This window comes from Cyrtonyx montezumae, unplaced genomic scaffold, assembly GCF_038088225.1.
Source record: "Cyrtonyx montezumae isolate F1298 unplaced genomic scaffold, pur_monq_1.0 scaffold_4, whole genome shotgun sequence".
Classification (NCBI taxonomy): domain Eukaryota; kingdom Metazoa; phylum Chordata; class Aves; order Galliformes; family Odontophoridae; genus Cyrtonyx; species Cyrtonyx montezumae.
Genome location: NW_027072045.1, coordinates 26,998,397 through 27,024,580, shown reverse-complemented (window position 1 = coordinate 27,024,580; position 26,184 = coordinate 26,998,397). Strand labels below are relative to the sequence as shown.

Below are 26,184 nucleotides of genomic sequence, written 5' to 3'. Positions count from 1 at the left end.
ATTGCTGGGTTTTTAGATTTTACAAAAATGTAAAGGAAACAAAGCTGCTAATAATTCTACCCTGGTTCTGCACAGGACCAGGCAGTGCTTGTCTTTTGTCAAACATCTGGTTCAAAGTTGTGAATTAAACAATCCAGTCTCTCGTCCCATTCGAACGTGTCACCTGGAAAGTTAGCGAGGAAGGAGGAAAATGAGGCAGAGAGTAAGTGATGTGCTTATAGCTGTTCAGCCACCCTGAGAAGGAGGAACATTTGAGGCACATTTACTTGGACAGAAGAGATTTTATTGCTGCAATGTCATAAGGCACAACTGCTCTCCACAGACAATAGTCTTCTGCAATTCATTCACTGGAAAAGCTATTTGTTGACATCAGGTAAAAGTATAACTTAAAGAGGAGAGTAAATGGTGTAATATAAAAAAACAAGTATTTTGGATAAAAAAAAAGTTCCTGTAATAACTTAGGGCATTTGAGCAGAGTCTGAAATATGTTCCTCTGAAATCAAGGAAGCCACAGGGAAGCAATACCAAATACAAAATTCCTCTTTTGCTCCACATGTTGACACCCACATGACAGGAGGAGCTTCACGCCACAGAGCTGAAATTCAGATGCAAGCAGTTGCTAACATCTCCACAGCTGAAATCCAACAGAGAATCACTCACTTCATGCACCAGAAAAACAGTCTGCGAGACCTTCTTCTATTTCAAGGCAAACATTTGGAAAGAATTGTGACTGAATTCTCAGACACAACTTTCAAGGAAGTTTTCAAACCAAGCTCTTACAGGGATGGATCAGTGTTGCCTGGTCCTCTTGAGAAAAATCTCATGCATATAATCCCAAAATCTTCCCTGATGTGACTCATTGTGATGAATCATAGCAGTGAGGGCCTCACCCTGATCAAGGCTTTGCCAATAGTCCTGAAGCCACATCTCTTTCCAACTGAAACAAATGAAGAAAAAAAAGAGGCATCATTAAAAAAAAACCAAAAAACAAACAAACAAAAAAACATACATGTGTCTGCAGCTGTAATAGCATTAATATTTTTTTCCCCTTTCATCTAAGAGGAAAACAGTTGCAGGGATGGTCATGACAATGTATGTTGTTACAGTGCCACCGTGCTCCAACCCACTTGAATAACTCACTGTGAAAATTCTCTATGGAAAACAAACCTACTATTAGCTTCAGAACATTTTAGAAATATCAGCCTGTGACTAGCACAAGCCAAAGAGAATACATTGTGAATTGTTAAGAATAAAATCTATTAAAATAAAATCTTGCAGTCTTCGTGTGACTTTTAAGAGCAGCTTTCCATGGCCAGAATGCATGCTACAGATATCAAGGTATCAATCTTTTCAGACAAACCATTTAACAGTTAGAGAATTCCTGTTAGTCAGTACAAATTCAGGTAATGTATGACAAGAGAGAACAATGCTGACTTCCCTCAACTGGCTCTATTCTTTTCCTCCAGACCATTTTCATAGCACCCATTCTCAATATTGCACAGACAACACACCAATTCACTTTCCATTCCCATTAAGGCAGCCTACATCCCTTATTTCTATTGTATTGAGATGTGGCAACAATTTGTTCATCTAGTAACCAATCCTTCCTTCCTGACAGACTGATTGTCTCTTCTCTGCTACAGCTGCTACCCAGTCCTATCAAATCAGCACAGATTTTGTAAAACTCAAATGTGATGCTCTTTTTAATCTGCTCCCCTGAGCTCTTCTCCCTCACAGACAGAAGCACAGTGTTTGCACATTCACTCTAGACACCATACATTAAAGCAAGCATGACTGCATTGCCCAGAAACAGAGCTTAGCCACTATTCCACGAAGAGCAAATGAAATGCAGAACACATCACAAGCATTTTAATTCTGAAGCAGTATAAGACTCGTATGACAGGAGAATTTGTTTTCTGTAGTCAACACAATCTTTGGTGGGACACTTCCACAGAGATCTCAAAGTTACCCTGTTCACACTGATTACAATGTTAATGTGAAGGTCCCAAACAGAGGCTTAGTTTTGCATACTAAAACATCTAGCTACAGGTTCCTCTGTAAAATGAAGCACTTGGACACACTGTGAGACCACAGCTTCACCACTCAATTCATTAACCTTTGTTCAAGGAGCACCAAAGTGACTTAACACATTTCTTACAGCACCCATTAGTGAGTACCCTCGCCCAAGTACCAGGCACAAGGCCAGGAGGCAGCAGGCAACAGAAGGTGAGTGCTCTGCGGATGAATTCTACCTATTCTATTCTACCATCCTTACTGGTTTTGAAGAAACGAGATGCACTCTGATTGCATGACTTGGACAAAAACTGGCACACCAGGAGGAACATGACTGCAGAATTCCCCTGAAACTACCAACCTACATGGACCTGAACATTACTACCACGAGCTCATAGGTTCATTATAGGTTCACAGGTTCATTAGGTTGGAAAGGGTTAGGGTTAGGGCTAAGGAACTATCTTTAATCCTGGCTGATTACTTGCTTCTATTGCACGAAATACCTTGCACTGTACACATGGTGAATCTGATACACTGTTATTCTCTTGTCCTAAATAAACTGTGACAGCAGCATAAAAAGAAGCTAGTAAAACCATGACAGCTTCAAAATTTTCCTTTACTGAAGGCACACTGGCTTTTCCTTTCTTGAAAAGGTTAAAGAAAAATTATATATATGTACACACACACTACCACAGATTAAAACTCTTTAGGTTACTGGAAAGGGGCTGTGACTTATTCTTGTATTTATCCTGACCCCACCTTGGGAAAATGATTTCGTATCATGGAAATAACAAAAGCATTTCTCTTCACAGCAGTGAGAGAATTGAGAAACCACAATCCAGTGCAAGAGTAATTGTAGATTCCAGTTCCTACCAAACACCTAAGCAGACGAGAATTCTACACGTTACAGTGACTGCCTTCATCCTCACACTCAGAGCTAGGGGACAGCAAAGTGAAGATTTAATAATGTGCTCTGGCTACATACACTTGTGAGAGCCAATGAGTCAACTCAGCACATGTGTTAACACAAAAGACAACTTACACCTGCAAACAAGAGTTAAAGCACAGGCAGATGCACAGTGTAACTTACCTTAACAGGATTCTAACTACAATATTAAGACCTGAACTGGGTTTGTTGTTTTTGTAAGGCAATAAATTAACGACTGGTGGCTCAGGAGACAGTCATCTAAATTGATCCAGTTGCTGTCAAAATATTCCTGTAGAACTCCTGACACAAAATAAACATTACCTGAGCGTGTTCTGATTGCAATTTTGTATTTCTGTCATGACATCTTGTAGTGATCATGTTACATTCTGGAGATACATACGGTGAAAGCTCCGATGTCTATGAGACAGAAACCACTCTACTTCACTGAAGATCCTCTTATCAATCCCCAGAAGGGGGGGAGGGAATATATGTATCTTTTTAAAGCAGATGGCAGAAAATGGAAAAGCTTCCCTGGTACAATATTTTGGAGACACACCTTGTCTATGAACAGTGGGAAAATAACATACCATGTTTCAGAAAAACATGGAAACTTCCCTGGGATGCAGCTGTAGCTTGGGTTATGGACCATCTCTACAAAACTCCATGCTCACGAGCACTGCCCAGGTAGTTGGAGTGTTTTAATGTGCATTAAGTCACACAGGCATCCCACCGTACGTCTTCTAAGTTATTTATCTAAGTTATCTACTGCCATCTACTGCTCAAGTACAAGACAATGTATGAGAACACCGACTTAGGCAGGCTAGGATACTGCACAGCTCGTGGTAAGGGAAAGGCATGTTTTGCTATCAAGACTGATAAATCAGTCATCCATCCATCAGTCTCAAGAAAGCAAAGGACTACAAAGTCATTTACAGGTCTGTTTTATATATCAGTGTCACTTTTCAATTAGTCAACATGAGAATTAATTGTATCACGAGAAAGGCTTGTCAGTGACAAACATCACAAGTTTTGTGACTAGGGAAACCAAATTACCTTGGCTTATTTTTCTTTCTTTACTTCAGCTGGCCGTTTTCAAAGCCACCCAAGCATAGGAAGAAGTAGCTCTGTGCCCTTTCTTCCAGTAGCAGAGGATGGATAAGCTTACAAAAACTTGTTTAGAGCTTCATATCCACACAGAATTCAGTGAGTATTTTAACACTCCTAAGCATTCAAGTCCCCAGCCTAGGAAATTATTAAGAAAGCTCTAAATGATATAAGTTATGACACAGCACACCAACGACTTCTTCCTGAATGGTGCATCAGATCTTTTCAGTATTTTCATGAAGTCACTAATCCTATGGTGGGACTAACATCAGAACATTACAATCTGCAGTGACAGACAGCTAACCACTGAACATACTGCAAGGAAGCTGCAGCTGAGGGTTTCACTTTTATGACGGGTGTCTGATGGCTCAGAATTGCATACATTTCAATATTTGCCTAAAGGAAATTGTTGCAGAACATGCAAAGAATAATGACAAACACGGAGGAATCCAAGTACGTTATGCTAGCAATATGAATGGCAAAAAGCACGTATGTTTTATGAACTGCAACAACCCTTCCATCCAACAGCTGCTGCTTCAAACACCATCCATGGCAACACTGAGGTTTGGGAACCCAAACACTGACTTGTTTTGTACCAAGTCAGTACAAATGCTAAGGATTAAACACACCATGAAAACAAAACCAGAATCTTATTCTCCCTGACAGAATTGACTGCCTCGATGTCGGTGTGCTTATTTCTGTCCTACAAACTTCACAGCATCTCCAGGGCTGACTGCAACAGTGGCAGATTCCAGCAACTCTACCAATCCCTGCACTGCAGAAGGACAAAAAGCACTGAACCTATTTTAAGCTGCAGGTTCCCTCTGCTGAACAGACGGGATTGTGTCCTTCAACACAGGCCAAAATTTTGTTCCAATGCCACAAAACATCTTGTAAAGTAAAGTGGGTGAGTCATGCTTCTGCTTTAAATGAAGTCAACAGGAGTAAACGAGGCTAAACACTGTAGTAACTGTTCTTCATGTAATTATTCGTAACGAGATACAGAGCTTCTCCCAAACACGGGCTAGCAAGTGGACCTCAGTACAGAGGGATGCGGCAATGTTTAGGAGATCCAGAAGAGGGCCGTGAAGATGCTCAGAGGGTTGGAGCACTTCTCCTATGAAGGAAGGTTGAGGAAGCTGGGCTTGTTTAGCTTGGAAAAGAGAAAGCTCTGGGGAGACCTCACTGCAGCCCTCCAGTACTTCAGGGGAGCTTACAAGCAGGAGGAGGACCGACTTTTTACAAGGCCTGACAGTGACAGAACAAGATGGAATGGATAAAAGAGAGGAGATTTTGTTTAGACGTTAGGAAGAAATTCTTCACTCGGACAGCGATGAGGCACTGGCACAAACTGCCCAGAGAGCTGCGGATACCCCATCTCTGGAGGCATTCAAGGCCAGGCTGGATGGGGCCGTGAGCAGCCTGACGTGGTGGTTGCACTAAATGATCATTAAGATCCCCTCCAACTTAGGCCATTCTATGTGCATCACACTGAATAACGCTCCTCCTCCAAGCAAGTAAACAAAATATGGGGAAGGGAGACAAAAAGGAAACGAATTGCCCTAGGTCACAGAGCATCAGAACATAGTATTATGGGTCACTCAAGCCACTAACCAGAACACTGGCCAAGCCTTTTTTTCAGCCTCAGTGTTACACAGTATTAGCAGAACTGCCATAGTACTCACAAGGCATAATATCAAGTATAACTGGAGATGTATTCATAAATGGTTTAAGTATCAAACGTTATTAAAAATTACAGCTACTACCATTTAAAGTTTTTTTTTTCTTCAGAAAGTACTGTACTGATAAATTACCTGTCTTCCCCAGAGAGGTCTTCAATGCTTCCAAACCCAGGGGTTGGCATAGGGCATCCCATGTGCTGGACATGAGCTATGTGAGGTGCAGGAGCTGGAGTTTTCCCACGAGACTTTTTGTGCTCCTGCTCTGCTTTGACACGGGTGTTCTCCCTGTCACAGATGAAACACTCGAAGCCATTCAGGTAATTGGGCAAAGTCATGTCATTCACACCCCATTCCCGCCTCTCCAAGCTCTCCAGCAAGAACTGGTTTTTGATTCCACCAAGGTTTTTATACTCTAGATACTTCATGTATTCATCTCCGTTCTTATCAAGGAAATCAAGATACTTTGCCAGCTCTTGGGGGCTGTCAAAGTCATCGATGAGAATGATGGAAAAGTTGTTTGGCATCCAGTCCCGCACAGCTGGGGAGCCTCGGTACACTGGGACAGCACCCAGATGCATTGGACGCCACAGCTTCTCTGTCATGTAGTCATTACATATGGCGTTCTCCAAGGCCAGGTGGAACTTGTACCTGGCAATAAAAGCCATGAATTCGGGATCCTCTGCAGTGGCTGTCGAGGTGTCTCTCAGTCGCTCACTGGGAAGCTCACGGTTATGCAGGCATTTCCCATAGGAGTCAACCTAAAATGACAAGTCATCTTTACAGAGTGAGTCTTTTTTGCCTGGAGCTCATAGTCTGCCTAAAACTCTTAACTTTAACCAGTTCCTAACTACCTCAGTTGAGCCTCACTTCACTCCAGCTTCTTTCTGTTTAGATTACTCTGAGATTCCCAGTTCTCTTGCATCAGCTTTAGTCATAAACTGAACGCTCAGTTTCAGAAGTGGCATAACCTACTCCACAATAAAGGAAGAGGATCCGTGGAGAAGAGATTACACCGAAAAAAAAAAAACCCCACCAAGGTTTACAAAGCTGTTCTCCACGGGCAGTGCCCCAGCAGAGCCAACGGACGCCGGCACAGCCACAACGCACACGAGGCGCATTCAGAACACAAAGCACTGCACGCTCGGCACTCACCTGGATGTACTTCATGAGCTCCCGCACGTAGCGGTCCCTGTCCGAGGGCACGTCGCAGTGGGACTGCATGTAGAGCACGGGGCCGTAGCCCCGCCGCCGCCACGCGTCCTTCTCGGCCAGGGGCAGCGCCGGGCCCCGCAGGTACCCCGGCCCGGGCAGCCACTGCAGCGTCAGCGGGTAGTCCGACTCGCGGCGGAAGGTGGCCGTGTAGTTGAAGAGGCGGATGCCGGGCGGGTGCGAGAGGAGGTAGTTGTTCATGGGGGACTCCTCGTGGAAGAGCGCCCAGGTCTGGTGGGGCAGGCGGGGCAGCGGCGCCTCGTAGGCGCGGAAGTCGGTGCCGTAGAAGATGAGCGCTTTGGTGCGGCGGTGCCGCGCGGCCCGCCGGCTGCGCGTGACGAGGCACGAGCCCCGCGGGCAGTCGATGCGCTCCGTGTCGCCGGGGAAGTGCGGGAAGAGGCTGCCGCTCCACCACAGCAGGATGGGCAGCGCCTTGTTGCTCCGCGCGTCGTCGTTGCCCGGCCCGCGGTACGACGCGGCGGCCGCGAAGACCGGGCCCGGCTGCAGGGCGGCCTGCGCCCAGCCCTCCGCGCCGCACGGCGCCTCCCCGGCTCCGTCCCCCTCGGCCGACCCGGCCCGGCTCCCCGCGCCCCAAGCAAGCGCCAGCGTCACCCACAGGCAAGCGGGCCTCCGCCGCGCCGCGCGGCCCGGCCCACGGCCGCACATCCCCGCGCCGCCGCCGCCACGGAACGGCCGCGCCGGCACCGCCCTCAGGAGGCGCCGCGGGAGGAGGGGCGCGGGCGGCGGCGAAAGGGCGGAAGAGTGAGGGAACGCCGCGCGGCTGCGCTCTGATGGGAAGCCGAGCGCTAAGCCGCTCTGCCGCCGCCGGAGCGGGCGCCTTGCCGCGGCCTCAGCAAGCTCACGTGTAGCTGCTGCCCGGCGCGGACCTGCAGATGAAGCCTGTGGTGTGGAAGTAAGGGACGAGGGTGCTCAGTGCGAGTTCTGGAGTTAAAAAGCTTCATCGGAGCGAAGTGACACGGAGATGAAACAGCACCTTCTGTCCGCTGGCTCCCGTGGAATTTCTTAGCGCCGTTCACAGGGAAGAAAAGGACCAAACCGGCTCTGCAGAAAAGCAGGGTGTGAAGGAGCCCTCGGCCCTCTCCTCCCTCCCGCAAAATACAGGGTTTGGAAAAATAAGCAGTGTTTATTTACTAACAATGACATAAAATACATCTTAATATATTTTTATTTCTTTACAAATTAAAAGATGCATTGGAAAAAACAAGTGAAGAAAATGAAAGGTTCATTTATGATCTCATTTCCACCCCCCACGCCCCTCGGTATTAACACTAGAAATTAGTATCCGTGGAAAGTTGTGGTTGCTGAGCCTTATCTTTCTGGGAAGTTCTTCTCCTTCTGGTTAAAAATCCTTCTAGCTCTTCTGGTTGGAGGCAATGCATGGAGTAAAAAGTCAGCCACATTCATACAAAACAAGGAAAGTTTTGTCAACTACACTGTCAGAGAGTTTCTCCGTACTTCCCTTTCTATGTAGTGATGGGAGGGAAGACAAATCAGCAGCGCTGTAAGAAAAATGGATTTATATACATGCTACAGGATATGGAACTAAAACCACAGCCAGGTATTTTTTCTGATCCTAATAAGGACTTTCCTCTGAAGCATCAAGCCCAGACAATAGCTCCTCTAATCCACCCAGTTTTCCCTCCCACCTGTAGTGCTCAAACTCCAGGGTAGTTTAAGAACAATTGTTAAGTGCTCACACCACTACATAATTCTCCTTCCCAAAGTGAAAAATCAAAGCCCTTAGAATTCTGAATTTGATTTACACTCGCCCCTTCTTCACAGGAGTCTTCTCAACCACCCCTGCAGAATGGAGTGGCAGGGTGGCCAACATGGATGGACTCGTGTTTGAGGTATTTCAGTTCAACAAATGAATGGCTTATAAAAAGGCTTTGTGCAAGCTGATCAGTAGGTAGAATGGAGAGAGGGTACACACATTCGGTGATTAAACTCTACCCAGTAACTGAAATTGGTGCTTTCAATACCTAAACACAGGGCAGTCTAAACCTTAGCTTTTGTATCCCCTTCCTTATAATCCAGAATACAAACCTGTCTCAAATTTGGGTCAGTAGAACTCATACTCCTGCTTGTCTGCTAAGAATCACAACAGTATGGCTGAAAGTGGCCACTTCCTTATCATCCAGTTCCCACACAGCCCCAAATCACCTTGTCACAAGTATTTTGTGCTCAGCATGAAGAGGATTTTGCTCTCACTGCCATCTGGATAGTCAAGGTAAAGAGAAGAAGAGAGGCCACAGAACATGGGACTGAGTAGGATACCACAGGGCTGTGAAATGAGAAGGAAAGGAGTCGCCACTCACACCAACAAGAAGCACTGGCTGTACCCATATGCTGTTCAGAAGCTGTTGATGGTAGCTTACTGAACTTCTACTTCCTCCAGCACAGATCTGCAGAGCAACTTACAGTACAGGGAAGATAGCAGAAGTAAATCTGTCCTGCTGCCTACTGACTTTCTATGTTTTTTTTGTTTGTTTGTTTTAAAGATTCCTGGTTCAGGCAAATGCGATACATTTGTGCTCTGCAATTCCTCTAGAAGAAGAAAGATGTTTGGCTGCTCCAGCTCCCGACACCCGGCCTGCCTCTCGCCCTCCCACCCTGCGCATCCTCTTTACACTGAGAGCATGCACACGTGCCCACACAAACACACAGCAACTACTAGAGATTTTGAAGTTATCGCTTTTTCACCCAATGTTGAATCATGGACAGTGAACTGAAAAAAAATCCTACATTCATTACAACAGGATTAGCGAGCATGGGGTGGGGGGTGAACTCCTGCCAAGCACAGGAAACAATCTAGATACAAGTAAAAGACCTGGGATCAAAGCCCCAGGTTTATTTTTTTGTTGGTTTTTTTTTCAGCCCTCACCAGGAAAAAAAATTCATCTCTCATATGGGACCAGGAGAGGTTGAAAGGATTTCTGCTTATGCCATGTGTATTAAAAATTATGGAATTGTACAGATTTCTAACGTTGTCCTTTTTGAGGGCGCTGGACCTTCTGATCAGATCATTAGAGAAGAAGAAAATGTCACTGCTGAGCTCCAGCACCACTCCCTCCTCTAGCTCAGTAGCTGCCGAATCTCCTTGTGCATGTGACACAGGAAGTCCACATATGAAGCTCCCCCAGTTAGGCTCTTATCCTCCACCAGAAAATGTTTGAAGAGCATTTCCAGCTTATCTTCTTGCTTCACAATTATTAACTACAAACAAAAACATGACAGTTAGCAGAATTCATGCTCTGAGGAAAAGAAAACAACTAGGTAGCTCAAAATCCAACCGAGACAACTAGAAACAGCAGATAAAGCTTATGTGCTTTCATTTTCATACTTGGGCCGGGTTAAGTCTCAATAATATTTAGAAAGAAAACTCCACATACGTGGTTTGTGCAGAAGTTTGAAAAACATTAGAACTGTGGTAACCATGAACTCCAAAACTAGTATCAGATCATTGAAAAAACATACGTTTGAATCACAGCTGTAAGACTATGTTCAACATTAGATTTTACAAGAACAGGATTAGCATCGTCTGCTTTGCTAGGAGTAAAAGAGGTGACTAGGAGCTATGAGTAAAGATCAGTGTTTTTACCTTCATGTATCGTGATCTCTGCAGGTGAAGCATGTCAATAATAGACCGTACTTTCTTTGAAAATGGGTTTTCCAAGACAGGCAGGGTACTCTGGAATGACAGACACCCAATTCCCATTAGTCAGGCAAAGAAGTATAGCAGCATAAAAAAAACCCCAAAAAACAAAACAAAACAGCAGCTTTGGCATATTATGTAATGTTACAAACATATTTACTGTCAAAATTCCTTTGACTTCAGCTATTTAAAAAGAAAATATCACATGGTATCAAAACTGAAGATCAATTATTAGTTCCATTTATGTATCAGCCGTTCTCCTTATCACCAAGGGCAATGTGGCTTGCCAAATTAAGCTAGGCAAGAAGTAGTCTACATGCTCAGACTGGATGCCTCCACCAGTTTCACATACCCATGCCTCTCACTGCTACTAACACAAAAAAGTTAAAATTATTTTCTCAGCTTGCTTTCCCAGTGTTTCCAGCTATGGGTGACTATCACAGAGTCTCCCACGCTGCCATCCAACTCACCAAGGTGTTGCTAATCTGACTGAAGGATGACACTCCAAAGAGGTTCTGGATCAGGCCTTGCTGCACGTTCACTCCCACCCACACAAAGATGTTCAGCCCGTTCTCCAGCAGGTATATGTCACCCTTGGAGAGACGTTCCTCTGAGTTTCGGATTGCTGCTGGTAAGGAGTCACTGTCAACATCTGCTTTGGTCTGTTTTAGAGTGAAGTAAAGAAATCACAGTTATAAAACAAAAACATTTTAAAAAGCCCTGAAAATTTCTGCCGCAAGACCTTAGTGGCTTTTTAGTGTTTCTAACACTGCAATAGATGGGACTGAGCTATCATCTTTCTTGACAGAGTTTTCTTACCGAATGTGACACAGATGAGAGACTATTGGTTAATAAAAGAAAACAGAAATTGCTCTGAAAGTAATCTGTAGTTTCAAATACTGCTTCCTGGAGCATGAGTGTAATTAGTAGTTAGTGTTATTTCAGCAACTACTACACTGGAAAGTGAGAACAGTAGGTAGAGTTTCCCTGCAACGATTAAAATTACAGCAAGATTACAAAAAGCCTTAGAACTATTAAAAAAAACACCTACCACAAATTTCAAAGATTTTTCCATGCTATTGGTTACATGCTCACAGCTCAGAGCAAATTCCTCAAAAATTCACAAGATACAGTAATGCATCTATCACTGAGTGAAATTAACTAGTATTAACTAAAATTAACTAAGTAACTCTACAGATGGCAGATCCCAAATACTTCTCAAATGGCTTTCCATTGATAAAATACATATGCCAGTCATTAGAATGAGTCAAGACAACAGCAAATCTCAAGTGTCAAGAACATCTCAAATTACTCACCAGGGGCAAAAGCCTAGGATAAAAGAAAACATTTGTTTCTGCCACGTCCATGGATGTGACTAACTGACGAATGTAGGCACGGTCATCTGTTCTGACCTCTGGACCAGGCTGAAGGACGTCACTCTTCAACACACAATTCAAGTACACAGGAAGCAGCTTCATGCATTCAGGAAGAATCAGCTACAAGTCACAAGCATACAGAAGATGTTCAGCTCTCTTGCTGAGTAAGCTTAAGCCTGACAAAACAAGGCTAGAGTAAACCAGCAGTGTGGTACAGGTATGAGAATAGAAAACTGACAATCTATAATATGAACCTGCAAAAATACCATAAGTGGAGCAGGCAGTGCTTCTGAGCTTCAAAAAGATGTCCAACAAGCCATTCTCAACTGCAGTTTTACTCGTAGCTGTTCTATTTTTATTTTTTCAATAGGCAAAATGGCAAGGAATCAGCTAAAAATCACATCTCAGTGTCTGAGCCCATGATTCAAATTAAAGATTCAGAGTTTACCTGGCCAGCAGAAGATGGACTAGCACAGTTCTTTCGATAGCAAGCTAGGATCTGGGCACACTGATTTACCAGTGAATCTCGTACAGCCTTTACTGGACTATTCAGAACTCCACGATATGCTGCAGAGAAAAAAGAAATAAATGGACAGCTATGAAGTGACTGCTAACAAACAATTTAAAAAAACACATTTCCCCAAAGTAAATCTAAACAACTATTTGGGAAGAGTTCAAGTACTAACAATTGAAGCATGTTTTTGGACAAATGGTCCAAATATAAACACAATTTGGAATTCACAGCTTTCAATACAAAGCTCTAAAAATACACATCATTTGTAGGACAGATAAGCCTGCACCTTCTACCTGAAACTCATGTCCTAAGCATCAATACTATCATCACAGCTTCATGCTCCTTCTCCTAAGTGACTGAAGTATAATTGCCACCTGCCACTTGATTCAAAAAGACTGAACAGGTGTCACTGAATGACAACAGGCACTTGAACAGCCGTTAGATTATGATTTTTCTTAACATATCTATTCTTACCATATTTAGCCAAATAATTGATGAGTGTGTCCGTCTCGCAGTTTCGATAGAGGTCAGCAAGCTGTGTACAGCAGTTCAGTGAGAGGTTGTGGATCCGGAGTCGTCGCTGTCCTGCACAGCTTGTATATAGCAGAGCACACTGTACGAGACAAAAGCACCGGGATATAGGAAAATGAAGCACTGTTGCAAGAAGATAGGCAGTGCTTGAACATACATCATTAAAAATCACGACTCAGATGCTTCAACAAGCAAAAAAATTACGTAAAGGATTTGCACATAAGCCAAAAGCATCTGCTAAGAATCAGCATCAATGAAAGATAACAAGTGGCAAACATTTTGAATCACAGAAACTTGTCTTGGAAAACAGACCGTGGACTGAAGCTTTTGAGGTCATTGTAATATCATGTATTCTGAAAGGTTAGGGGTACAGCGTTGGACAGAAACAACAAACCCTCAAAGTTCCTTGAGGGAGTGTCAGTTTCAAAGCAACAATCATCACCTTCAGTTGGCACACTCCCTGATCAGGCCTTGGTTCTGGCCTTGGCACGCTTCTGTTAACAATTCTGAATCAGTTCCCTTCCTTTTTCTAGAAAATCTTCTGCCCTCCTCCTCACCTGAAGGAGAGCACCACTGTCTTCACTCAGTTTGTCATCATGTTTGAATTCCACTGTGATTGTTTTGTCGCAGTCCAAACCTGCCATCTCCACATCAGTTGTGTTGCTCATATAAAAAGCTCCAAAAAAGTCAGTGGCTCGAATGCCTACAAAAGAAGGACACAAAAAAGTATTATAAATAAATAAGTTGTACTTTTCAACTGAGTAACGAGACAGCCTCTGGAACCCTGAAAATCCCACCACTGGGAAAACAAATGATCTTGACAGATTTTAGCAAGAATCTTTTTTCAGTCTTGACAAAATGCTTACAATGACAAACCTTTAAGAGAACTTCTTGCACAGCACAGCTTCAAAGTTTTAAATAAGGAAAATAATCTGTTACTTCCCATATGGTATACTTCAAGTGGTCAATTTATTAAAACTTCTTCATGCTAACACCCACCTGTGCTTGTACGTACTCTCATCACAGCATCAAATCCCACTTCTTTTTGGACATCTCTTCTCAAGTCATTCAGGAACCTCTCCTGGTCTGTCTCAAGCTAAAACATAATCAATAATTCAAGTTTTACCACAAATCAGAGCTGCTCCATAAACCACAAAGTAATTTTAAAAAGGTACCACTTGCAGTAGTACCTTTAATCAGTCTGATTTCTTACCTGGAAATAGGCATACTTATAAATGGAGCCTCCTGTCTGGTAAGTTACTACACCTAACGTTGCCACATCCAAATACTGGTTTGGAAACAGGAACAGATCCACACAACAGCCCTGGGCTACACAGTCCTTGGCCAAATTGCTGTAGAAGCTTGTCTGAGGTTGAAACAAAGTCTAAGAAAGGAAGTCAAAGACAAGATCAAAAGTTTGTGGTTGAAACAAAAGAAAAGCAGGAGCTGGGTTATAATCACAGTTGAAACAATCTTCCACTAAGTCTCACATAAGGGAAATTAGGATTATATGAAACTCCCCCTAACTCTGCCTTCGAAAAAACAGTGAAACATCATGAAAATTATTATACATGTTGCTTTAATCCTGAATTCTCTTTACTTTAACACACCTATAGATTCTTACATGGGATAAAATACTAAGACATACATTTCCTCCTCACACCAGAGCTGTCTACCTATCTCTGCTTTAGAGCAGAAGATAAAAGCAGAACGTAGAAAGATACTAGCTTTGATGGTTACATTACATGCTAACCCCTTCTCATTCTTTCGATGAGATGTCAGATTTATTTTACCCCATGTAGAGTGCAATGCAGAACTGTACCATAAACGTCAAGCAAGTAATTTTTACCTTCTCCTTATCTGTGTTGATCAGTTTCTTATCATCCCTGTTCTTTAACTTCCCTGGGGCCTCCGCAATGGGCAGAGAGGTGTGGAAAATGAAGAGCTTGCCAGCACACTCAGCTGCCTGCAGAAGAAAGGGGTGAAGTTGCTCTGGTTAGAAACATTTAATAAAAATCTTCAGGGAAAATGCAATTCAAGAACACACACACAAGCATCTTAATGCTTCATTTCTTTATGTCAGGAAGTTAACATGCATCAAACACACGGACTCATGGTTATGTCAGTGATACCTAACACAGGGAGCACAGATTTCTGGTAAGTTACAGCAAATGAAGTTTCAGTTCTTCTGGACCTATGCTAGTTCCATGGCAGGGAGAAAAGGATTGGCTACAATAAGACAAAGAGGTCTTAGTTTACCAAAGCAGCTACAAAGGGTTTTGCACAAATGAGTTAGACTGATTTACCTTTTTGATGCAGAGACTTTGGAATAGAAGAGTCATAGAAATGGTAAAAGATTTTGTAATCTGACTTTAAGGAAATCATTAATTTTAAATAAATAGCTTATATGAACATTAGTCAATGTTTAATAGAATATCTGCTCTGTCAAATACAGTATGTGAGGAATCGATTAGTTAGAACTGTCTCTTGACTGAAGAACTGTCACCAAATCTGATAATAGGGGATACTTCTAAGAATTTATATTATGGAAAAAAAAAAAAACGTAAGAACAGATTAGAGAAAATCATACAGGAAATGAACTTAGTACACTGAGTTAGATCACATGTGCAATTAACTAGTATTGGAACGGAAGAGTTTTGGAGAAGTTTAGTGAGTTAACACATTAGTATGGGTAACTTCCAACAGATTGCTTTCTTTCCTTTAACTGAAGATTATACTTCAAGCACAACATTAGAAAGATACTACATTACAGAACACCTAAATAAGAAATGGTAGAGTTCAGGACCTGGTTTTAGTGTTGGAAGGACAGGGTTGTTTTTGTGGGTTTTTTTGGTAGGTTCTAGAAGTCATTCAAAGCAAAAAAGCAGCCAGGTCCCCAAGGTTAAGCCACATTTCTTACACTTTGTGCAACAAACACTTTAAAAAAAATAGTCAAAGAAGATCCACCTACATAGAACTGGAGGTACATGCACCTTTAACAGCCAAGTACTCCCTACATGTAGCAAGTCTATCTACAACAACAAGACTTAGAAAAAGCTTTAGATTATTCTTAGTCATGTATGAACAGGAACTTCAGAGTAGTGAAAACACTTTGCCATGACAATGCACTTACTAACCTTCAGTGCTTCCAGCCCTGCTTGGATCACAGGTCCAAAAACAGTTTCTGTTTCTCTTGTGTCTGCAAACATTTCTGGAATCTGCTCCAGCAAGCTAACAAGAAACAAGAAAATGAAAAAGTCTGGAAGATTCAATTTAAATGGTAAAGCCACACAGAGGTGCTGTTGGTGAACTATGAGACTAGGTGGCTTCAACAAGTGTCCCTAACAGTATATAAAGTGTATATATGTATATATACATACACACATACATAGAACACTCGTTTTCCCAAGTATTGGGCACATCACTACTTAGATGTAAAAAAAACCCAAAAAACAACAAAAAACACCTCATGCTTTGTCCCTCACAGACTTTCTCAGCAGCTTCAGCCAATTCCTACATCAATAGCTCTTTTGTGTTCCTGCTTTTTTAATATGTTCCAATGTACGTTGCTAAATAAACTCTTAGGAAAGAAAAATCAAGCAATACTTTGCACTTCTTTGCCAAAATCTGCATGCTACTGAGAGATTAATCAGTTTTATACACAGTTTTGTATTTGTGCTTGTTAATGCACTACACAAATACAGCTAAAATTTTCTTTAAAAATATGCACTGCCTAGTTCCCAAAATCTATTTAAAAACACATCATAATTTAATTAACAATATTTTGCCAAAATTTTACTAATTCTTTTTCTTTCCTTCCAAATTTCATCTTCTCTATTTCTGCTCATTTTCTCCATAGAACCAAAGTTGGAAATATCTGTAGTCTTACTTTACAGTTACCTAGGCAGCTGCCTTAAAGACAATGATTCAGTATTCATACAAATTTCACTCTACATCATAATAGTTGTGTTGTGTTTAAGTTTACTTGTTTACCCGTGAAGACCCACCTGCCCCAAATTCCATTATATGCACCCACTGTCAAGCTCGACTGCAAGGCAAATACACCCTTATGTTAACAATTGTCCTGTTTTCTTCTGCCAATTTCATCTGAAACAGTATAGGAAGCTAACACATAGAGTGACTTTCTAGGTGTATAACAGGACAAACAGTGAACGTCACACCTTTAATTGCAACACCCAAGTCTACCAAACTAAACATTTACTACACACGTCATAACTCAGTTTCAGTTACCTGGCAATAACTGTCCTGGACTCATTCACATTCACCAGAAAGCCATCAAGGAGAGGCACAAACATGTCTGCCACATCTGAGACAACCAGCATTTGTGGCTGTGCCAATGAGCTCTTCACGTTATAGAAGTGTAACACTTTGTTGTAAGTGACAAAGCCTACTCGAATGGCTGATTCCTCCATGTTGCCTTCCCTGTAAAAGACATATTTCACATCTAAGTAGATGATGAGTGAAATAATTACACAGAATACAGCACAGTAAGGGATAAGGGAAATATGAAAGGCTTTTATAAAGGAAGAAAGTGAGTTTCTTCTGTTTGGACTGCATATAACAATTTACAATGTACCTTACCTGGGCAGATAATCCAGGATTGACTTTAATTCTTCACATATTAGTCTCACTAAGCCACTCTTCACAGCATTGTAAGACACATCAATCATGAAAATGAAAGCAGGTGGACTGGGAAACTTGTTATTCTGTGGAAGAAAAGGAAAGAAGTCACACTAAGGTCAACAGCTCTCTAACATGGACAAGCGAATGCTGGCCCAAACTCTAGTAATTTTCATGTACTCATGAAAAGTGAATGCTTCTACAGATCACTTTCCCATCCCAGTCCAACTAACAAAGATGGGTAAGCACTCTATGCTTGAAATAGACCAGTGTTATATGTCCCTGACAGATTCTGCGCAGTGAACAGCAGGTCAGCCACAATTTAGGTCAGATAGTGAAAGTAAAGAATGATATCTCCTGTAGTTTAAGACCCTGGGATTGGTCTAGAACTTGTTTTCGATGGTTTCTTCAATATAGAGCAAAACATTTCCCCCCAAGAGCTGCAACCTTTTCCTTCTGCTTAAATATCCAGTTTATTTTGGGAAAAAGACAGTTTTCTCAAGTCTATAGATCACGCTGGAAGGAACAAATAGAACAAAAGCAAACCAGAACTTTCAGAAGAGCTAGGAAGACCATGTCTAGTTTGACTTGAAAACGTATCTTAAGCTGTTAATTGCAACATAACGGATCTTCCCTTTGCTAAACCTGAAGCATCAAAAGGTAACTAGTGTAAAATTGCAATATTTAAGCATCCATTTTTCATCAGTGTTTTAAGTTGCTTTAACATGCACTGCACACAATTTGTCATCCTCACAAGATAGTTATGATTTGTCTTCAATCAAAAATGAGACAGCCCTAACAACACACATTTCACCCTATTCTTGTGTTTTAACCACTACAACCGTATCTGAAAATTAACTTCAATATGTAAAGCTCATTTTCTGTACCAAGTGGCACATTATATCATCACTATTGCATTTTTCTTGAACCTCTTTTACCTTCTCCTTCCACCCCAAATACTATCAAGAGAGACTCTCTCCTGCAGAATTGCTAAGGTGACAAAATATATTTCAGCTGTAAGCGATTATACAGCTCCAGAAGAAGACAGAGGCAGCTAAAATAAAGTACTATTAAAGTCATGTGATCAAGGCTTTTCCTGCTTTTGGAAGCAAGTAGACTAAATCATTACCTTACAGAAAAAAGTGGGTTGGATGAATGATGCTAATGTAACATCCAGCAGCTAGAAAGTTCAGCGTTAGACAATTCATGCTCAACTTACCTTTAGGAAAAGTTATTCTGTATTCAAAAGCAAAATAAAAATATAGTAATAAACACATACTGTACCTTGCAGTAGTCAACTGTTGCCAGAAACTCATAGGACCCCAGTGATAACTCAGGTCGATCATAGTAGTCTACTCGTTTTCCAGTATGATCCAAATGCTGGAAGTAGTGAGCTGGCACTGGGGAAGAAAACACATCAACTTCAGAGATGTAATCATGATAAGCACTGCCACTGAAGAGCTAAAACGACAACAGCTGGTTCAGATAAAACTCCAGGAAAACCAGCTAGCATGCAAGCACTACAAGAATCACTGCTGCAACTTAACACCATTAAATCCAACAAATACAGATGAACTGCTTCCAGTCTGTCTTATGCACAAATTGGCACACTGTAGAGTCACTACTGCACTTTTCTATAATCTCCTTTACATTCTCATTTTACATTTCATATCAGAAAGATCAATGCAACATGTTCTTTGTATTCTTCTGAATGATTTAGTTCAAAGGAAAAAATACAAATATTGTAAAAGCAGTAAAAAATAACTTGCAATAGAATTTGATGCAAAATGTAGGCTTCAATATTACTGATTCTGTTTAGGCACACCAAAAGACTGAGACACTCCTTTTGCTATGAGTTATTCAAAACACTCAACATTTCATTGGTTCAAAGGAAAGCAAAGTGATACCATTAAAACTGTGTATATATAAAGAGAGACCACTCTCTACTCTCCAAGTATACACTCAGTACAAGCTAATTAACTGATTTTTTATGCTGAAAATAGGAACTGTTAGAAGTATTAGGTACAACTACATTATACTTTCACAGCACTTCTTTTATCAGTTGTCTCTGAGCATACCACCCTTTTCTATAGCTGATCAGTTGTTGCAGGTACAGCCATTCATAAAGCTGCTGAATGTGTAGTGACAGGGAATGCACATAGGCTAAGAAAATCACCATAAAAGTCTCTTGTTTGTTTCTTAAAGTGGCCATTTCCAGCCTCGACCAACTTCCTATTTTGGTTTGCCTTGGACCCCTTACACAGAGTAAGTGAGGTGATGAGAACAAAAGCCAGAAGTGCTACCAAATGAAGAGCAACAAATACTAACTGGCATGTACTGAACACTCCTATCCAGCCACAGCAGATCTACCTGAAATCTCATCTCCAAGTACTGTTCAGAGGTTTTGTGAATGAGAAATTCCTAATGCATGCTACTGACTAGAGATTAATCTCAGTGCCACAGTTAATTTCTCAAAACACGAAACATCATGCAACAAGTTACTTTCTGCTCCAAATTTGATGTTATAATGTTGCAATGCATAAGTACCTAATTTGAACATCATTTCTGAACTGAGCATTGAATGCGTTTTATAGATATACATTTTCTGATTGGTGGCTGTTTTCCCATAAAACATGCAGACATGTTAAAGCACAGCATACACTATAAATGACTGTAATACGATTAAGATTCATTCCTTTGAATCTTATTTAAAGATCAATAGTGCCAGGAGTCTGGCTTTCAGAAGAAACCTTACCCTCTGTGACACAGCTGCAGAAACAGCACTGGAACCTCCTTCCGCCCTCAATAAACTGCATAAAAGGGCACATGTAGGCCTTGCACCTATTGCATCGGACAGGACCAGATTCTCCGTGGTCTACCAAATAAGGAAGGGTCTGCGAAAGCAGGGAAAATAAAAAAGAAAGGTCATATGATTATGAAAAAAACTGACCACACATACTGCAGAGCTTAAAACAATTTTCCCTGTACACTGCATAGGATTCAGCATTTTAGCAGTTGTGGGAGAGAACACAAGAGGAAGCCTGATAAAGTATTTCAAAGATGTTCTTCAGCTCAAGCTCAACACAGCAGTTCCCGTGTAGGCTGCAGTCACTAACGGGCCATCCTGCTCTGACACAAACAAGTACTGCTGTATGGTGCTGCACTACCTTATATAGTAGCTCCTGAAGAGCAGGAGTACCACACTGCCTAGCATGGCTGGATCTCAGATGAACACAGGAGACCAAAGCCATGCAAATAATGGCTGTGATAACCTCACAGGAGCGAGTGTAATTTTATTTTATTTTTTTAAACACAACTCCCTACTCATTGTATTTTCCCTTTGTAAAGAGCAAGATACAAAAAAAAACAAAAACAAAAAAAGATGCCAGTTATTGCATTCCATTTTTTTAAGAATTTCAAGAATTCAGATTAACTTCAAAAATTTAAACTGGTCCAACTTATTCCTGAAGACCACCATGAACTGAAGCACATCTGTCAGTTGTGCTTGCCTCGACATTATATAGCAGGTCCTTTAAAACTGCTGTGTATTGAACCATCTTTAAACTATTACTGACAAAACAATGCATTTGTAGTCAAAACAGACTCAAATGTTTGGCAACTTCCAAAGCTTCTCAAAGTGAGGAAGACTCCCTGTAGAACGACAGATATTTTGGAAGCTATGATCTGCATTCATAGTTTAGCACACCTTTCAAAATCAGCTTACTTTTAACTTACACAACATTAATGGTGCCCAGATTCAGTCCTTGCAGTCACCCTAAACCACTGATAACTTTTCAAAGAGAACATATTCTATGAGTTGAACAAACAACCCAGGCGCTTTCCTTCTCTTTATGATGCAGACCCCACTCTCATTCTAGTCCAGAAGTCATTTACTGATGATACAATGGCTTTGTGGCCAGTGTTTCTCAGATCCCACCCAGGCAGACCTCCTCTGAGAAAACCAGATTTCAAGTTTTATGATTGCCAGGAAATATTGATATTGTGCTTCTACACAATGAGATATCTTCTTCAGCCTCTGTCCCCCCAAAAATGCAAGGGTGCTGTAAACATGCATTACTGTAATCAATCTCTTATTCCCAGAAGACACAGTTCCTTCTTACCGAGCCTTAAATTTTGCATTCTAAGCAGTGCATTAGAACAGGACAACAGCTCTGTAATTTCACAATGAGGTTCTGTATTCTACAGTTACTAGATTTATCTAAACGTTGCATCTTCACCAGTCTGATTTATCCTCTCACTACTGATATGTTAAGCTTTAGTCTTACTTAGAGTCTTACTGCTCTGAACAGCTGAGCCTCCATCTGTCAGAACTACCCCAGCACAGTGAGCTTGCCCTTGTCATACATAACTTTCCACTGATGGAAGCTAAGCAGTATCCAGAGTAATTTTCTGATCCTAGATGAGTTTTTTTTTTTCCTGGATATCACAAGTGTTTGTTCAAAGTCTAAGTACACCACAGAGCTCTCAAGTAGTTGTCTGTAAAACTCCAAAAACTGTGCCTCCAGGATTCTCCAACAAGATCACATTCACCTCTTGTGCTCCTTTTAAACCTCATGAAATGCAGGCATTAACTTAACAATTCAGCTTTATCATAAACCAATTTTCAAAATCTAAATCACAGTTCAGGAAGATGAAATAATGAAATAAAAAGCCCTACCCTTAAACTGCAGAGAACGTTCCTTGCCATAGGAGATGCTGAAGTTAAGTTTAAGGCACAAAATACTGCAAGCTTAGTTTAAAACTTCACAAGTTTGTCTTTATGCCATTCCTCTAAGTAAGCTAACGCTACACAGTAGCCACAGTATTTGGAATACTTTCAATACTGTTTCCGGCTCCACTATTCTCAGAGCTTTTATCTCCCCAGCCATCAGATGGAGCGGGCAGATGCTCTAACTAGTCACTGACAAGACCTAGAAGAAAGCACTGCACAGAATGAATGCAGAAATACAAGTGCAGTTCAACAGAAACTGGTGCTCAGTAGTGCACTGTCAATTACTCCACAGTGCTGTATACGTATACATCAGCTTAATGAGTGCTACTTGATACATTCTCATCCAATTCCACAACTTGATACCCTTAGACAACACTTAATATCAGTGATTATTAACTATTTAAATATCACAGGACAAGAAAGAAATTGAGATAACTGAAATTGAAAATTGAAAGTGCATGCATTTGTTAACATCCTAGTATTTTGGTCATTTGGTCAGAATGATGCTCGACACTTATAAGAAAAAAAGCAGAGATTATCACATCAATCAAAATATTAAACATTTTGGACACAACGCTTTTCTGCTTCTCTACTCCCCATTTGCAGAACAACCAACATTTACTCAGCTCTCCTTACTTAAACATGCCTGCTGTTGAAATTTAAACAAGGTATCTGTTAAATGTGAGCACGTAACATTCCCCTGACAAGTTCAGACAGTATACAGCACATGTAACTGCACAGAGTTCTCACCTCCTCTGGGGGTAGAGTAGCAAGTGGCTTTATGACAGCAGCTAGAGGAACTTGGGACTGTTTGGCCATATCTGAGGTGCAGGGGATATTGTAAGATGTGCATCTTATATAGCGGGGGCTTGCATTACCTGGAGAACAAATTCCAACAATTTTTTAGCACAAGGTACATTTATATTCAAGAACAGAAATCATGATACCTTTAGCTGCAATGAAGACTATTCCTTTATAAATGGAACTTTATCCTCAAAATAAAACATACTGATTCTTTGCTTCAATAAATATTCCTGCTGTGATATTTAATTCGTGTGTGCAAGTTTCTAGTTTTTCAGCTTCACTTAGTTGGTTAAAAGATACCTTGATGACCATCAGCTGTAGATGATATAAATAAACCTCAAAGAAGTACACTTTAAGACTGTGCCTGAGTTTTTAAAACATGGCTGATATTGTGCAAAAAACATCTATTAGAAAACACTGGGCTGTGTGAACAGAGGACCATACATTTTCATCAAGGCTTTTCATAAAAGGAGGGAGACAACATCTCTATTTTGACAAAACAAAATAAAACACACTGTCCAGTCCCATATATAACTACATATTTTAATGTTATGTACTTAATTCTCACATGAATACTGAAGTATTCATCAACATCTTTCTTAGCTGTGGATTGGTTATTTTACCTTGATCCTTGACCAAGAAATTGGTAGTAACGAGAGGTGGGACCTGCCCTCTCACTCCAGTGACAAACGGTTCTGATCCACGGTTATTTCTGTCATCTTCAATCACTTGAATCTATGATAGGAAATACTGAGTTAAACCAAGCCTCCAAAGATTGAAAGCACTGCAAAATATAAAACTTGCATCTGCAAGACAGTAAAAAGGGAACACTAGGCACACATCAGTAGCTCTAAAAAATAAGTCAAAAGCAAATAAATTTTATCAAGCAGTCACCTCTCAGCTGGATTTCAAATAATGCGTGCAACATAACATTCAAGTTACAGAATTTTCCCAAGTGTTCTGAGTAGTAGTATACTTTGTGTGCTCTGATCCAAATTCAAGAAAGAAATTTAGATCAAAAGAGGAATTTTTGCTAGTACTCCTTTTTTACTGGTCTTAGCCCAGTTAAAATCAGAAGCTTATTTTAGTCTCAGGCTGAAGTTGTATAGATGGCTTTTCCTTTCTGTTACGTTTATGGTGCTTTTTGGAGATGTGGAAAGTGAAGTTTCAATAGAGAGTTATCAATGATTCAAGCTTAAACTTTTTCATTTTATTAGAGCTACAATTTTGTCATTAATGCAAATGTGCTACAGAGAACAGAAATGCATTAAACAGTTTCACTTGACTAAAATGTCCACTGAATTTTGCATAAGAACAGAAGATTGTTCTTACACAGCTTTAATTACCTTTACTATATCGGTGCTTGAATCAAAACCAAACATTTTGGAGAATCAAAATAAAAACTAGTAACAACTCTTCTGATCTTATTTTGCCACTACACATAACTTTGCTTAGAGTAAATTAAGAAATATGGAACTGTGCACAGCAGAACTTTCCACCCTCTCACTATGGATTCCAAGATGCCAGAAAAAACACCACCCACAGCATCAGACTTGTCTCACTTAAGTTCTACTTCAAAAGTCTACAGACTGATTGACATTGATGACCTCCTGGCTTGTAGCTGTTTAGGTACAAAGGTAATTGTTGTTTTTTTTCCCTTCCAATGCAAAAGGTAGCTGCTTTTTCTTCAGGTAAAATTCTTTAGACATAACCATTGTATTTTCAACATCAAAATATAATGGTTATGTATGAACACAGATAATGAAAGAATGTTTCTAGCTCCCCATACTTCATAGTAGTCAGCTAGAAGATTTACATCAGCAAGTAACATCAACAGAAAACAGTGTCTCCTCAGCTGTAGAACTTCAAAGCATTAGCCCAGTACTGGTATCAACAAGAACTGTAACCAAATTCTGCTCAGAAGTGTAAAAGACATGGCTAGAAAGGCTCACAATGTGTGTATGTTAACATGGAACACACTACACAGACAATTACACTGATGACATAACACTTAAAACGCCAGTTGTAATCTGATGGATATATTTTAATGAAAGAGATAAAGTGAAGGGGAGACATTCTTCATGATCTGTTTCTCAAAATCTACTTTCTGCTGCCTCATCAAATATCACAGAAGAGAAGATTTCAACAACTTCTTGTGGTGTTATCGTACCCATTTTGATAAGGCAAGCAGGACATAGCAAGAAAAGGATATAGGATTAATGATGAAGGGTTAATGAGGTGAAGTTCAGGTTTCATGCATGCACAGATGGTCACCAACACAGACTACAATTGACATATATACAGCACTTACTGGACTAGGAATTGCATCTGGGTCTATTCTGTGCCTGGGTTTCTGCTGGGGTGGCAGCTCATTAAGTTGCTGCTTTTTTTTATATGCGTATAAAAAAAAGTAAAGAGTGCCACACACACACACAAAAAAAAGAAAAGAAAGAGAAGAGAATAATAAAACAAAAAGTAACAGCGTTACTTCTCTCTACCAAACCTGAAGCACTAGAATTAGATATATTTGGACATTCACTCATGCAACAGGAATGCTTCTGCAGCTTACACAATCCCGAATGTCAGTCTTGCTGCGATTTTGGGACAGATCACTATCAGATGTAGTAGCTCACGTGCTCATTCTGGTTAGAAATTGGGAATTTATGTTTCAAGAACATGCTGAAATGAAGGTACTGATAAAATTTGAGACCCCATTTAGTGGGAAAAAAGAAGCTGACGAGCAATTACAGATTCTTATACTCCACAAAAAAAATAGTCAGAAGCCTTCTATAAACCTGAAGTCTAAACAGACCATCTTTTTTGAATAGCAGTAACTTTTGAATAGCAGCAGTAAAGATATCAGCTGTAACTCAAAACTAAATTATTTTTGGAGTCTTAAAGAAATAGTTGTAATCGCTGCTCTGGAAAAGTTCACTGTTAGCAAATGCTTGTGGCCTTCTGAGGCAACAGTGCA

At 40.9% G+C, this 26,184-nt stretch overlaps 2 protein-coding genes across 3 annotated transcripts in view; both read right to left on the bottom strand.

Annotated features, from left to right (window-relative positions):
• Positions 1-2: 2 nt before the first annotated feature.
• Positions 3-7,613, bottom strand: FUT11 (fucosyltransferase 11). The gene is made up of 3 exons (XM_065746147.1): positions 6,880-7,613; positions 5,860-6,485; positions 3-937 (listed from the first exon to the last, which is right to left on the bottom strand). The coding sequence occupies exons 1-3, from the start codon at positions 7,600-7,602 to the stop codon at positions 790-792; spliced, it is 1,497 nt and encodes a 498-aa protein (XP_065602219.1). The 5' UTR covers positions 7,603-7,613; the 3' UTR covers positions 3-789.
• A 2,205-nt stretch (positions 7,614-9,818) lies between these two features.
• SEC24C (SEC24 homolog C, COPII coat complex component) overlaps positions 9,819-26,184 on the bottom strand; it is a 33,146-nt gene continuing 16,780 nt past the window's right edge. For both annotated transcript variants that reach the window (XM_065746764.1, XM_065746765.1), the window contains 18 exons: positions 25,522-25,590; positions 23,834-23,945; positions 23,157-23,284; positions 20,430-20,568; positions 18,959-19,074; positions 17,636-17,760; positions 17,285-17,476; positions 16,171-16,264; positions 14,883-14,999; positions 14,247-14,417; positions 14,033-14,129; positions 13,591-13,736; positions 12,977-13,115; positions 12,437-12,555; positions 11,929-12,108; positions 11,083-11,274; positions 10,559-10,648; positions 9,819-10,173 (listed from right to left, as the gene is read on the bottom strand). In XM_065746764.1, coding sequence (XP_065602836.1) covers positions 10,033-10,173; positions 10,559-10,648; positions 11,083-11,274; positions 11,929-12,108; positions 12,437-12,555; positions 12,977-13,115; positions 13,591-13,736; positions 14,033-14,129; positions 14,247-14,417; positions 14,883-14,999; positions 16,171-16,264; positions 17,285-17,476; positions 17,636-17,760; positions 18,959-19,074; positions 20,430-20,568; positions 23,157-23,284; positions 23,834-23,945; positions 25,522-25,590 — 2,367 coding nt within the window. In that variant the 3' untranslated portion in view covers positions 9,819-10,032. The remainder of the gene's footprint in view (positions 10,174-10,558; positions 10,649-11,082; positions 11,275-11,928; positions 12,109-12,436; positions 12,556-12,976; positions 13,116-13,590; positions 13,737-14,032; positions 14,130-14,246; positions 14,418-14,882; positions 15,000-16,170; positions 16,265-17,284; positions 17,477-17,635; positions 17,761-18,958; positions 19,075-20,429; positions 20,569-23,156; positions 23,285-23,833; positions 23,946-25,521; positions 25,591-26,184) is intronic.